General features: G+C 37.4%; 1 protein-coding gene across 1 annotated transcript in view; it reads right to left on the bottom strand.

Annotated features, from left to right (window-relative positions):
• Positions 1 to 14,887, bottom strand: part of LOC104159241 (gamma-sarcoglycan-like) — a 69,111-nt gene that overhangs the window by 28,812 nt on the left and 25,412 nt on the right. The window contains exon 2 of the mRNA XM_009697095.1: positions 8,784 to 8,981. Coding sequence (XP_009695397.1) covers positions 8,784 to 8,981 — 198 coding nt within the window. The remainder of the gene's footprint in view (positions 1 to 8,783; positions 8,982 to 14,887) is intronic.

The following is a 14,887-nucleotide window of genomic DNA, read 5'->3' on the forward strand; positions in this document are numbered from 1 at the left end:
CTCTTTCACATACACGATTTGATTCATAGTGTAATTCAGATTAATCAAATCCTTTAAGAAAATACCTTACATATATATATGTAAGTATGTAGCACACTATTGAGAAGTCTTACTTTCTTTGTTAACAGCTTTTCTACAGGAAGTATCTCAGTATCTTTCTTCTCAACTATTACTCTTTGCATAAATTATTTAAATATTCACCATCTGATAATCAGAGAAAATGGGAATGACTGGCCTGGTTAGAGGCAAATTATATTTAACTTAAAGGAAAAATAGCAAAATACAGCTGTTCAGGATTATTCAGAGTAGCAAGTATGGAATATTGGTGTTCTGACATGCAAATACTTCACTGAAAACTAGGACAAATATTTTATTTCAATTGAGTATTAAAGAAGTGTAACATTCTCAAAATGGCAACTAATTCTGTGGAGCACACACTGCTAATCATAAAACACATGGAAAGGCTGTACAAGTTCATTAGTGCATGTCTCTGCAGTGAAGGAGAACTCTTGCTGTGAATGAGTGTTCTTTCCCATACATTTTTATTACTGTCTAGTCTGGTTTTAAATGTTCCAAATGAGCGGGCATTTGGAATTTAATAAGGCATCCTATTACATAGTCTAGTAAGTCTGTCAGAAAGTGTTCCTTGATTTTCAGCTAAAAATTTGCTTTCTTAATTCATCACATTCCTAGTTTCATATTTTTCATATTTCCTTAATTCCCTCTATCTTCACTGCCTGAATTTGTCGAGTGCTTAAATAGTTGTTTACTAATAATTAATACTATTTGATGATATAATCCGTTAATTTTTTTCAAAATATATATTTATAGATCTAGACTAGCCTCATTATCAGCCAACTAATGTGTATAAATAGTAGATTATATACATAAATAGATTATATACAGTTAGCTTTTCAACATTTTCTTATACAATTAAATATAAATAAATTGATACTGCCTTACAGAGGACTTTGAAAAATAATAACAAAAAAAATGTAATACTTTGTCCATGTTCATTATTAATTGCCCATGAGAACCCAAGAGATGAGCAGAGTGGGGTGTCTGTGACAGACGTTTCTGGGAACAGGTGTATGGGTAAAGCACTCACGAATTACAAGTAAGCCAAAAGAAGCAAATACCTGTCAGTAATATTTGGAAAACCCTGTATTTGTTTGTCTAAGTGTAGCAAATGTCCTATTTATTCCAGTGCCAGAAATACATGTGCCTAAAAGCCAAACTGGAAGTAAAGACCACACCCTTGCCTAAATGTGCAGAGACCTTCCCAGTTCTCACTGCCCATGTCTCTCTGTCCAGCTGAAGCGCAGGCCCGAGAGCAGGGTGAACGTTTGTCCCGTTCTTAGGAAGAACCATGCTGAGAATACACATCGATGGACAGACACTGTGTGCTTGGCCCTCCATGTACCGAGTTCATTCATGTCACGATAAGGTGAGCCACATACTGTTCTAAGGCTTAGTATTAGGGCTTGACTTTACTCATGTTAGTGACTCACACTCAAGTAAGGTTTAACATGGATGGCACGAGAACATGGGATTCAGTGCAGATGGGAATCACGTTTGACTGACAGACTGACATATCTAGAACTATAAAGACCTGTCTGCCTCTCTTACTGACACTGTGCTTAAAATTTTTGTCAGAGAAAAACCTGTGCTATGTGCCAAACTCCACACTGGAGAAAGGCAACCAGTTATCCTGGGGAACGCTCCTGTTTCATGACTGTCTGTCCTCATCAACATGAAATACCGCACAATGGCCTTGACCTTTCTTATTCCAAGAGACTGTGATAGCTGTGGCATCCACTGAAACCCATAGAAACGTGGGTTCCACCATCAGAGGCTAAGCAAAGTTAGGAATAATCTTTGGCGCACGACCGTTCCTGGCATTACAATAATGTAGCATGACCTAAATGATACCATAACTGAATTAATGCCGGGTTTCTGAACAAGATTTTCTAGTGCATCAGAAATAGTAGCCATCTGATCAGGTGCGGTTTTCACACCTGCGTTTTAGAGTACTAGTATCATGATCTATGAAATTCAATAGTGACCTGAAAATTTTGGTCCAAGTCTTCACTGATTACAGTGTCGACACAATGGATCAGTATTGCGGGTGAAGTTCTGAGGATGCAAGTACTAATTCCGTGTGTGACAGCAGGGCATGACAGCTGAAGACTGTTACATTCAGGAGAAAACGTGAAATCAGTCTCATGAACTTAGTTTTCTCTAAGGAATATAAGAGAATGGAAAAATAAGGAGAAAAAAACCCTCAGAAATCACTGAGGCAGCAATGCAAGCAAAAAAATATAGCTGTGAAATCGTTATCAGTTATGGAACAAACTGAGAAGCCAAACACCTCTCGTTAATGCTCCTATGGAGCAGCACATCTCCATAAAGCTCTCAGATGCTTAGTGTTGTATAAAACATTGTCATACAGATTGACTCAACACTCCAACTTTTCCAAATTGTTTTGCAGTCACGCTGCCTTCTAGAGTCATGTCACTGTGGAATTCCTATGTTGGGCAATTAGTATGGGAGAAACTTAAGTCAAATTCCACAATATAGATCCTCAAAAGTCCTGCTCACTTGTCCAACAGATCTAGGCATACCAATGCTCTTGCAATTATCCGATCACCATTGCACATGGACACAATCAGAATCTCATAAACGATCACCTTACAAATACAGTCTACAAGGATAAAGAGGGGCCATGCGATGAGGTACTGATGTCCTTTTACTTAAGAACAAGTGGTTGCAGGACTCAGCCGGCTTCTTGCACTCCCAGATTAAAATTCCTCTTTTCCCTGGGAAAATCTGATCTAGTGTCTTCTCCCAGAGATCCATGCTCTAACCAACAGACTATAGCACATTTGATGTTGGGAACCTTTTACTCTCTCTTTTTCTCGTTTGCCCCACTTCACATAAATTCATTAAGTATTAACTGGAGCAGAAGCTACCAACAGGAGCTTCTGTCTCCAAGGGGAGTGTCGTAATCATCTGACAGCTAAACCATGTGTTATCTCCAGCCCAATAAAAAATCATTTTTTCCATACAGATGAAAACAGTTTCAATTAGAAAGACTGAGAAATGCCAATTCTATAGTTTATACCACAATAAGGATTTGGAAAAGAAAGATGAGCATAAGGAGTATTCTTGCATTCAATATATTCAGTATTTTTCTAGTTAAACATTTGAGGATCTGATAAGTGTCTAGAAGGATTAATTTTTGGATCTGATAGTGTCTAGAAGGATGAATTTTCATCTCGTATGATAGCATCTAGTCTAGTGTAACTGATGGCCTTGAAATTAAGAAGTTGTAAGCTAAGAGTCAGTGGACCATTTTAAAATTATACAGTCATTTTAATCAGTTAAGACAACAAGGTGAAAGAGGATTTATTTTTTCCTGTGAAGCATTTATCTTCTCCTTGTCAGAAGCACAAGAAAGATAAATAATGAGATTTTCAGAGGAAATCACCAGTGTAACATTATTTATAGAAAAAAATATATTCTGTCTTGGCAACACGCGATGGCCAACCACAAGACAAAACTTACTAAAAACAAAAACGGTATTAAAGTTTGTCAGTCTCTCTCTTCTGTCGGGAGGCTCAAAACTGGAGGCTGTTATTATATGCACTCCTAATGAGTGCTGCGTAAAGGGCTACAACCTCTGTCCTCAGTCCCTGCCTCTGCTGAGCCTCCATTCAGTCCCTGGGAAAATGACGGAGCAAGTCCTCTTGGAAGACGTTCCCACGGTGGAACATCTGTTCATGCAGCCCAGGATGCTCTTGGCCTTCGCTGCTGCCAGGGTCGCTGCGGGCTCATGCTCCGCTTGCTGCCCACCGACCCCCGGGGCCTTCTCAGCAGACCAGACCCAGCCAGGCTGTCCCAGCCTGTGCTGGTGCCAGGGGCTCTCCCTTGCCAGGGGCAGGACTTGCGATTTGTCCTTCCTGAATTTCGTAAGGTTGGACCATTCCTCCAGCCTATCTAGGCTCCTCTGAATGTCAGCCTGAGCCTTGAAAGTATTGAATGGTAGCTCCAAATTGGTATCATCTGTGAACTCAGTGAGCGGGCATTCTAAGTCATTGATGAAGTTGTTAGAAAGGACCAGTCCCAGGACAGAACCCTGCAACACTTCCTACTGGCCTCCATGTACAGTATAACACATTGGTAACTACCTTTCCGAGCCTGACCATCCAGTCAGTTTATTTTACTTACCTGGTTGTCCACCCTTCATAGCTGTAATGTCCTAACTAGGGTACAATAATAACTGGGGCAGACTTTCAAAAGCCTCACTGAAGTCAAAGTAAATGACATCTTGTGTCCTCCCATTGTCTGTAATTCCAGATATTTTATCACAGAAGGTAATCACGTTGGTCAGGCATCATTCACCCTTGATAAATCCATGCTGATTGTTTCCCATTATCTTCTCCTTCATGGGCCTTTGAACGTCTTCCAAGAGGACGTGCTCCGTCATTTTCTCAGGGACTGAATGGAGGCTGAGCAGTCCATAATTGACCAGACTGTCCCTTTGGCCTCTTTTTTTGAAGACAAGTGCAACACTTGCATTCCCCCAGTCACTGAGGATCTCCCCTGTCTTCATAACCTTTCAAACATGGCAGGGGGGTGACTTTGCAAGAGAATCAGATAGTTCTCTCTGCACCTATGGATGCAGCCCATCTTGCTGCCCTTTGTCCCTTGTAAGCCTCAACGAAAGCTGAGCTTTGGCTTTCCTGTCACAGGAAGCCTGACACATTTCCTGGCCCAGACAACATTTCTAAATTTCTTCTTTGTAGCCTGTCCTTGCTTCCAACTCTTCTATACAGCTTTTCGCACTGGAGCTCCATCACAAGTAACCTGTCTAGCCAAGTCAGGCTTCTTACCTTCCTAAGTATCAGGGGAGATCATTCCTGCATTTGGAGAATACTGTCCTTAAACACCAGCAAGCTTTCCTGAGTAACTGTACCCTTCAGACCTGGCTCCCATGGGATCTCATCAGCAGCAGATCCAACTGTGTGCCACCCTTAGTTGTCCTATCCAGTAGTTATCCCTGACACCCTCTAGGAGTCTTCACTGCTTCCATCCTGCCAGCAGATGTCAGGGTCATCAAAGTTCCCCTTTCAGACGTATCAGACCCTTCAGAATTGTTCACAGGACTTCTGACATCCTCGCCCTGCTGCAGCCCTAAATCCCTTAAGATTCTAAGTTTCTCAACTCTTAGGACTAACAATCCCCTTTAGTTCTCAGAAAGCCTCAATATGTTAAAAACAAAATCTGGCATTTCCATTTTATGCAAAATTTTGATGTGTTTTCTCTGGGGGGAAAAAACCAACCTCCATTTTTTCAAACTTTCTGATTTTCATGCAAAACTAATTCTAGGTTTTAAATTACTCTACTTCACCTTATTCATCAAGCTCAAGGCATAATTACTTGATTCTGCCTTCTTTAAAACACTGAATATAATGAATCCACAGCTTTCCTCTCTTACGCCCCCCAAACCCGTGAGACTCTGTCCCCCTGAACCCCAGGAGAGAAAAAGAAAAAAAGAATGAGACATTATCTGATAACTGTGAAGCAATCTGCACAACTTGGGGATGCTCATATGTTATGAAATTGGGGCTGTGTGAGAAAAAGGACTATATTCGCTGTTCGGGTTGTTCCCTTTTACTCTAGAATGCATGAAATGAAATGAAATTCTGTTCAATTTACTCATGTTCATTTCATGCTGAAGGCCTCTCAAACAATGGAGTTTAGAAAAGTCTCCTTCTTTCATCATCCTTCCAAATTTCTACAAGGAGATTAAAATCTACTCATCTTGCAGCATATCTAAGTCTGGTTCATGTTCTCCTTTACCAGCTTAGCTTGTTTGCTAGTATGTATCACACCGTCTGTTTTTTTGGGTTGAGACAGGAGATGTGTGCATGGACTAACTCTATGCCAGAGCTTGTTGAAGCTCTGTTCATAATTTCATTATTATTTTAATCTGGGTCTATCCAGATCTAATCTATTTAATCTAATCTAGTAGACATAGCATGTGATTTTTGTATACTGCAAGTTATTATTCAAAGAAAGATTTAAAGGATGCTTTAGAGAAGAAGAAAGCAATTTTTATCCTATGAAAGAAACTCTGATGTCTAAATATTTTGTCAACTTTGAGTGGGCTCATGAAAGGGCTGTGCTATAGAACTATGCCAATCAAACACTACAGCACCAACACCCCTATGCACTGTACTGTAAAACTGTCTTCCTAATAAAACTACATACCACAATCATGTTATGTTTAAAGTTTTGAGTATAAACGCTCTTCAGAACTGTACTATAAAAATAACTTTTTAAATGTTTATCATGTTTTTTCTAAATATGTTTATCAACCTTAGTAAGAATACAACTTGTTTCTTCTATTATTTTACAGAGAAACAGTTGTTAATATTTCATTAGCTATTAATATTCTAATATTGTTAACAGGGATAACATTTTAATGTATTTTTTAAAACTAGGACTGAATACTTTTAAAGTATTAGCTAAAAATACAGTATGTATTATTAATATTAAGCATAAGTAATGTAATCTCTACATCATACACCTAGAACGCATAATTAATAAATGTAAAAAGTGTTATCACAGCTGACAGACTAGTATTTGCCAAGTAAGTGGTGACTGCATAGGATAATATTTCACAATTATTTTTAAACTGTTCCCAGTAACGGGAATGTTTAACTGGGCAAGTAGGATATATATGAATCAACTGATTTCCTACAAAGCAAGTATTTGTCAAGCTTGGAACTCAAGAACCATAAAAATCTGAGACCATATTGTTACCTCTCTTTTTCAACAATAACCAAAAACTTGCAAGCATAAAAGCTTAATTATATCAGGAAAAGGGTCTGATGATAGTGTTGGTAATTTCTTTGACTGTTACACTCTGTGTTAACAAACGGTATTTCCTCAGACACACGAAAGGACTGTGACACTTCAATTGTACTTCCAGACCTTGAACATGCCATTAACGCCTATACTCCTTCTTAGACTTCTCTCAGAGGCTAGCAGTGCTTCTCTGGGTGGTATTTCTGCTATTTTCAGAGTTACTTCTTGTCTTGACAGACACACTCTATTAAAACAATACCCAGCAAAGAAAGTGCTCCATTCTTAATGACCTCACACATACTTTTGCTGAGGACTGTGACATACATGTGTACTTTGCACAAATGTTCTTATAGCCAATATTTGGCTGAAATACAGATACTTCCCTAAAATTATCTCAAATGAATGAAGGCATTACAGTTAAATCACTATTTAACCCAGTATGTCAGGAATAGAGATTCTTTAACAGAGAATTAGGAAAACCCTTATAACCACGGCATTCAGAGTCCACCTTGTGAAAGAATGTAAGCCTGCACTACTTGAGGCAGTTATTCCACTGCCTTTGTTGCCAAGGGAGAAGGACACCGTCCCTCAGCAGATCAAGGCATTTTGGTGCCTTCCTCACAAATAACTAGGAGGAGACAGGAGTTCCTAGAGGTGGATTTCTGATGCTGGTTTTTTAGTCCTGTCTGATACAAGAGAAGAAATACGCCATTTCATACAAAGAAACCAAACCAACAGACAACAAGTTTTAAAACTCCTTAAAAATATAATGCTGAACCACACAGAAAACAATTTTAAGCTCTTCATGTTCTCGGTGCTTCATGATATGCAGTCACTAAGTGCACATCTTCCACGTGAACTGTGTAACAGAAAAATTACATGTGATCTAAGATGTTCTGCATTGTAATCTGTATGACAGTAACAGTGCTGAAAAGAATTTATGTGAGGGAAGAAACTTGATGGAAATTCAAGCACTAGGAACTGTATTAGTAAGCAGCACTTAAAATTAACCTAGTTTCTTTATAGTAAGAGAAAGTAAGAGTTGAGAAATGCTTCTATGATGATAAAATGGCCTTCATTTTGTGACAGAGGCATAATAACGATAGATAATGGGAACTTTAATATAACACTTTCTTCAGTAGCAAGGGCAGAGCTGTAGGCATTTATCATTACTGTTTTTCTTGTAACAAGTCTATTCAAATCATCTGTGTATCACGGACTGCATATTAGGAACAAATTAGCTTAGCTTCAATATTCACTGATGCATTTTATTGCATTCTGACTAAAGCCACACCTTGCAGACTTCTGAAAAGCTACCCTTTAATCTACTACATGCAAAATTACATTATAAATATTAAAATATATATGACAGTGGAAAGTTATTAAATTTTTTCCTGAATAGTATAGCTGCTTAGCCTCAAGCACGAAGTAGTAATAATTACCTCTTAGCTGTAATTAACTGGGCAAATAAATCGTTAAATTTTAGATGCTGATAAATAGGAGAAGGAAGCTAAGAAAAAACAGCAACTGTCAGCAATATTTTAACACTAAGGAATTCTGTATGAGATAAAATTACAGCAAACACATTTATAAAATATAAACTAAACAGAGACTATGAGACAACAGTAAAATAGCCTCTTAGAATGGTCAGAATTCACTTCAATATAAGGTATCAACAACCTCAGTATTTTAAACATTATTACCAATACAAAAATTACAGATCAAGCAGTATGTTTGAAGATAGGTACTTCTTACATAGTTTCAACCAAAGTACAAATTACAGTTGAAAAGGAAGAAAAAAGAACCATCTATTACAGGCAGAGAAGGTGATGTACATACAAAAGAAGTGGTGAGGCAGGGAACCGAAGAGAGTATGAAGAGAATGGAAAACTGAAGAGGACACTTACTGGGGAAAACCACATCACTTTAAGAATCCAAATTGTCAAAGAAAAATTCACAACTAGGATGATAAGCAGGAGGAGCACAAACAGGTAGAGGCAACGCTTTCTCCAGCCATAAATTCCAATTTTGTAGACATATTCATTCTTCGGCCTCTCTAGGCTAGTGCCTGGTGGTGTTGTAGTGTATTGTTCACGTACCATCTGCTATGTAAAGGAAAAAAAAGGACTGCTTAGTTGTTTGAGTTAAATTACAAATATTTATACAAAATCCCAAGGAAAATATGAAGATAAAATTGTAACAGTAAGTTACTAGAAACTTACGAAGTTTTACCTGGAAAACATCTTCATCGTGTCCCATTCAAATTGCACTTACATCTTACTTTCTGGTACACACGATGTGATGTTTTAATATATGAACTGCATCGACTGCCATTTTCAGGAGGCTTAAATTTATTCCACCCTATATAGAATGGCAACACTTTCCTCCCTTTTTTCATAATATTCTAATTCTCCAATCACCAACTATTTAATAGAATCATATCATAATCTGTGGCTCACAGAACAAGATTATTTTATTGTAAAAATAGTTACAAGTGGTAACGGTACCTTGTAAGCACAGGTTTAAAAACACTTCTACATATTCTTTCCTCAATTCTGTAATAAAATGCATTCTTTGTGCTGCAAAACTTAACTGTGTATCACTGGAATGCCAAAATATGTTAAGCTTCAGAATCTGTATATAAAGAAATAAAATGGTTCTTAATAATGTAAAGGAAATAATAATTTCTCAATTTATCAGATACATTAGCAATAAAAACATTACTTGCTGGGTTTAAACAACTTCCTTCACTTTATATTATAGTTCTTAATGAAGCATTCCTTGAATTTAAAACGAATCTTACCAGATTGCACTTCCTTAAAACATGAGGATATTCACTAACTTCCACTTTTACAGCACAGAGATCACCAACAATTCAAACTATTCATTAAAGCTTGCAATTTCAGCCAAGAGACTAAAATCTCACCAGCTGAAGTTGCTTATCTAAAACAACAGTAGGCAACATCTGTCTCATTTCCACCAATATAAACTGAAAAAAAACGAACCATAGGTGTCAAAAAGAAAATAGGTATTGTAAGTTCAAGCACTGCCCATGAGCCAGGTATATCCACAGGCATCTTATATCCAAAACCTGGTCAATTTCTAGAATATAACGTTCCCAAATCAGAGTGCCTTCAGACAGGTTTCACACGAAGTCTCCTCTCAATTCTGAATTTACTGCTGGAATGGAGATCACTGTGCTCTGCTCACACAACTTTCAAAACATGATTAAATTACATCCTTGCCCAGCTGCTGAATTACTCTAAGTCGTTAAAAGAACTTTTCAAGTCTCCTGCAGAGCTATCCTGTGTCTGTAACCACCTTGTGGCTCTCAGTTCCAACCCTCATCTTTAGAAAATGTCATCTTTTGTTCCTGTAGCTTCCTATCGAACTAAAAGACAGACAACACAATATAAGTTTACTATTGTACAGAAGTTCGTGTATTTTGCATATTTGTTGCTCATTTATATTAAAAAATTAGACTTGATCATCGGCAGTTCGTATTGTAACTGTGTTACAGTTCTTCTAATTGATTTTTTGCTGCTATCAGTCTCAGTTGCTCATAATACTGGGTATATAAATCTTGTCATCTGCTGAAAATACTGAAAATAGTATAGTGATTTATCAGTGGAGAATCATAGATTCTGAAAGAACTTGGCTTAACGTTACTGCAAAACATTGTAAATTTACAAGATGTTACTTAATACTCACCACATGAACTACGTTTGTTTAAAACTATCAGATCGTATTTTTCAGTTCTGTGTATTACTCAAGCACCTAGTCCGGACTATAGGATACTGTTTATATAGGAGTTGCTACTATTTTTTGCTGTTTTCCTGCTAATCGTTGTATAACAAAACGTATCACCCACATGGAAGTTGCCCTTTATCTTAAACCTACTTTACCATGCTCTGCCAAGTAAGACAAATTGGGACATTTATACATACAATGGGTTTCATTAAATGCTTAGAAAAACCTTTAGCTTTACTTCCACACAGATTTCTCCTGAACACTGTAACTGACAAGACAGGATGCAGTAACTGTTATCTGGTGACACCAACAGATATACTTTGAGAAGTAAGTGTGCAGCTCTTGCTCAGCTATAGTACCACGACCTAATACCCTAACACAGGGTATCCACCGAGTTTCTTACTGCTTCCTTCATTACACATACTCGTTAACTGTCAGTGTAACAACAAACAAGATCGATGACAGCCACAGACATTTCCGCAGTAACAACTGCTTCGTCTGTTCCTTGTGTTGCTGTCTGCTACATCTTAAAGGTAAATTTCATAGTAGAAACACCATTTGACAAAGAGTCAATTAATTCTCAGATCTTCACGTTTTTATGCCAGCCTCATCACCATAGTCTCTGAGGCTGGGATTGATCTCACTGTGCTAGATACCAACAGTTTAGCCTTCAATATTGGAGCCAGTCAACCTGGATTCCTTTATGGTCAACAGAGATAAACCTTCCCCTGCTGGGAATTACTTAATTTAGATGTGTATTTTAAACATCCAGTGAACTGCACCTTAGATGTGTTTATTTCTCTCCATAAAGAGAGAAATAAAGAGAGCATGCGATGACTTTCTCATATCTACATACCTACATGTTTTAGACATAAGCATTTGGTCAAATTAATTCCAACCAGAATGATTTCCAGAAGCCTGAAATTTAACAAGAAAATAGGATTCTTTTGATTCCCGTGCTCCTCTGTTCCATTTTTACCCTGCTGTAAAATGTTTATTGTGTGAGTTGAGGGTTTTATACATAATGTATTATGTACTGCTGTTTAATGAGGCAAGGGCAAAATGCATTATGCATTTCACCAAAAAGCCTATGAGTTTTGTGATTGTTTTCAGCCCTTCAGAAATTCCACAGGGGATATGTCCCAGCACAGCATTGTTCCCAGCACAAATCATTTTTTCCTGACAGAAGACAGTTCTGTTGTTCCTGAGCATTATTAACATTGCCAAAAATTGCTTTGGTCCTAGCAAACGGGTAATGCTAGCCTAGACAACTGACTGCTTTGAAAAGGATTACATTTTTCTACTTAAGATAGTATTTCATTATTTTTAAGAGACTTAGTGGCACTGTACCAAGTAATGACAGGGGAAATTCTTTAAGAATTTATACTGTTGTATTCTTTCTTCTGGAAGAATCAACCTTCCATATTACTGACTTACATGTTCATGTGCTGCAATCATATAGGAGAATAATCTCAGACCTGTCTGGAGAAGTCAGAGAGAAATTCTTTTATAGGTTTGGGCTGCTTTAGGAAGCTGGGCTGAAAGGAAAGCCTTCGACAGGCACATCTCACAGTTGGCTGGTGAATTCTGCTAGGATTCAAGAGAGATTCTTAGAAGGAAAACAACACATATCTAGTATTAGGATGAAAAATGTGATTTGTAAATGGAATAACCATGAAACTGTAAGTTGGTTGTGCAGGAGCATACTAAACAGACACCGAGAAAGAAGTGGTTACTTAGACACCTGGGTGTACACAAATTAGCTGGAGAAGCAAGAAGTTTGCAGAATGAACAATGACTTTGGTAACTGTTACCTTTATATTCTTTTACAAGGATGCAGCACACGGTGACAAAACTACAGAGAGTAATAAAAGTCCTGGCAACCTACAGTGTCGATAAAATGGCAATTTAGTTTCAGAATGAAAATTCTGATGTCATTCAAATAGGCTGTGAAAACATGTATTATTTGTGTTATGTCAGCAGTACCATAATAAAAAAAAATCTACTTACTGGAAGCAGAATTTCTTGGTGTTCCTATGTAAGGGCCCACAGTATCAGAAGTGAAGTAAGATTAAGGTCAACTACTCACACATTCCTTACAGATTTTTGTATGTGAGGCCATAATTCATGGGATTGAGCTCTATCATGGTAGTTTGCTATTTGAAAGTATTTTCCAATTATCATCATCTGTTTTACTGGAATCCATTTTTATCCAATTATTTCTCGCCTGTTTGCTGATTTAAAACAGATACCGAATATTGATTAGCTGCCAAAAGATTTTTTGCAGATTTTAAATGGTAAGATATAACTTGCGAATTGCTTGTACGCTGCAGACATTTTGACCACGTGAGATTTTCTCACGTGTTCAGGTGTTACTTCTAACTGATGCATGTAATGCAGGAAATTCACACCTATAGGAATACACATATGAGCCGCCGATGAAGGAGCTTTATGTTCTTTACACTGTGTTACTGAAGCTGCACTCTAAAAATACAGAGCCATGACAGAACATTTTCTTGGATCTATTCCACCTTTTTCCGTGCAAGATGTGGAGACTGGCCTCTGTGATGTGCATGAATCAGAGGTCCAGGAGACTTTTATATTAACACCTAGATATTGAAAAACTGTCCATCAATGTTCCCTTTGGGCTTAGGTTAGTTTGGGCATCAAGTTCAAAAAGCTATTCTGATAGGTCTGGAATATTCAATTAAGACAGCTGTGTTTTGAAGAAGGAATTTGCAAACTTACCAGTAAGCCTGCTTGGGAAAGCAAGCCTGAGTAGAAGCTTGTTAATGGTATTACTTTCAGGAATAATTTATCTGTAGGAATTACTGAAGAGAAAATACTATTTCCATTAAAATACGCAATCTCAGTTTATTTCAATTGTAAAAATATGTTTTCACTGTTTTTGCTCATAAATGGCTATGTTATTTTCTTGAACATAAATAAAATTCTCCTTAGTGCACAGTTCAGAACTGTATTGCTCCAGTGAAACAGTACTTTGTCAAGCTGTCATAAAGCCATTAATAATAATAAATTATTAGCATAATTTAAATAGAAAACTACTTGGTTAATTGTAATAACTATAATTCCATTAACAATTATAAAATTATTAGCATTTTATATTTTTGGACACTCTCCAACTGTGTTGGGATTTTCAGCAAAGAGACAAAAAGCTTAGCACTCAAGAGAACCTTTTCAAATCAGAGTTAAGAAGAACAGGTGAGGTTTTGTTAAGAAATTTGCACCACTGACACTCATACTATACACGTTCTTTTGAAAGGAAACTTCAGTCATCAGTGCTTCTACTCCTCTCTCTTTACAGGAAGTATATTCGTTCACATGCAAGAAAATTCACAGTACGTGTGGGGATGAAAGCGGTGATAGTGCTAACCTGAAACAGTTCAGTAGAAAGACCACTTTAAACATTTAAAATAAATTCTTGTGCCCTTATAAACAAACTGCAAACTGAAATAAAACCACCTGTCAACTCAAGCAAGTGAGAACTAATTTCAAGATCTGCATGCAGATTCTTCATGGAACATTATATTCATTAATGTTATTTTTTATATAATCCATTGGACTAGATGGATATTATTATACAGTATGAACATCAGGTGTACACTAAGACTCCACACTTTGGTGGCATTCAAGAATGCACACTTTTGTCTTTGTGATGGACAGAGGCGGTCCACCGATGAACCAACAGGAATTAAGTGCAGCTGGAGTATGTTCGTGACAGAGGAAAAACAGTTGAGACAAACCTGTTGTTCAAAGGAAAAAAAAAAAGAAAAGAAGGGAAACTTTTGGAATTTGTATGGAAAAGCTTTCAAGACAAAATCAGAAAGGCAGGGAACACTCAAAGTCTCATGACTAAATGAAAATTTTCTAATTCCTTTCAACCCTCCTGCGTTCCAATGTACCGTACTCAATCTCGCCCAACCTTGCTTTGCTGAGATTTGTGTATTATACAGTATATTACAGTTTGAATTGTAAACTAGTGTCATCAGCTAAAAGGAGCTGGATCCCTGCAGCGTAATTTGTGGAAAGGGGCAAAGAAATTCCTATGGCCTAGTTAACTGTTTGCATACCCCGCAGTGCAAATTTACATAATAACTGTGACACGGTCACACTTAACAGCTTTGCACATTTTAAGTACCACTGCAATAGCTGAAAGGTAGTCACTGACAGCATAGGATGAAGTGCTATATTTAAAATTACTATTTGTCTAGTGTCTGTGTACTTTTCAATCTCATTTTCA

The sequence above is a fragment of the Cariama cristata genome, unplaced genomic scaffold (genome assembly GCF_000690535.1).
Source record: "Cariama cristata isolate BGI_N322 unplaced genomic scaffold, ASM69053v1 scaffold28513, whole genome shotgun sequence".
Taxonomy (NCBI): Eukaryota; Metazoa; Chordata; class Aves; order Cariamiformes; family Cariamidae; genus Cariama; species Cariama cristata.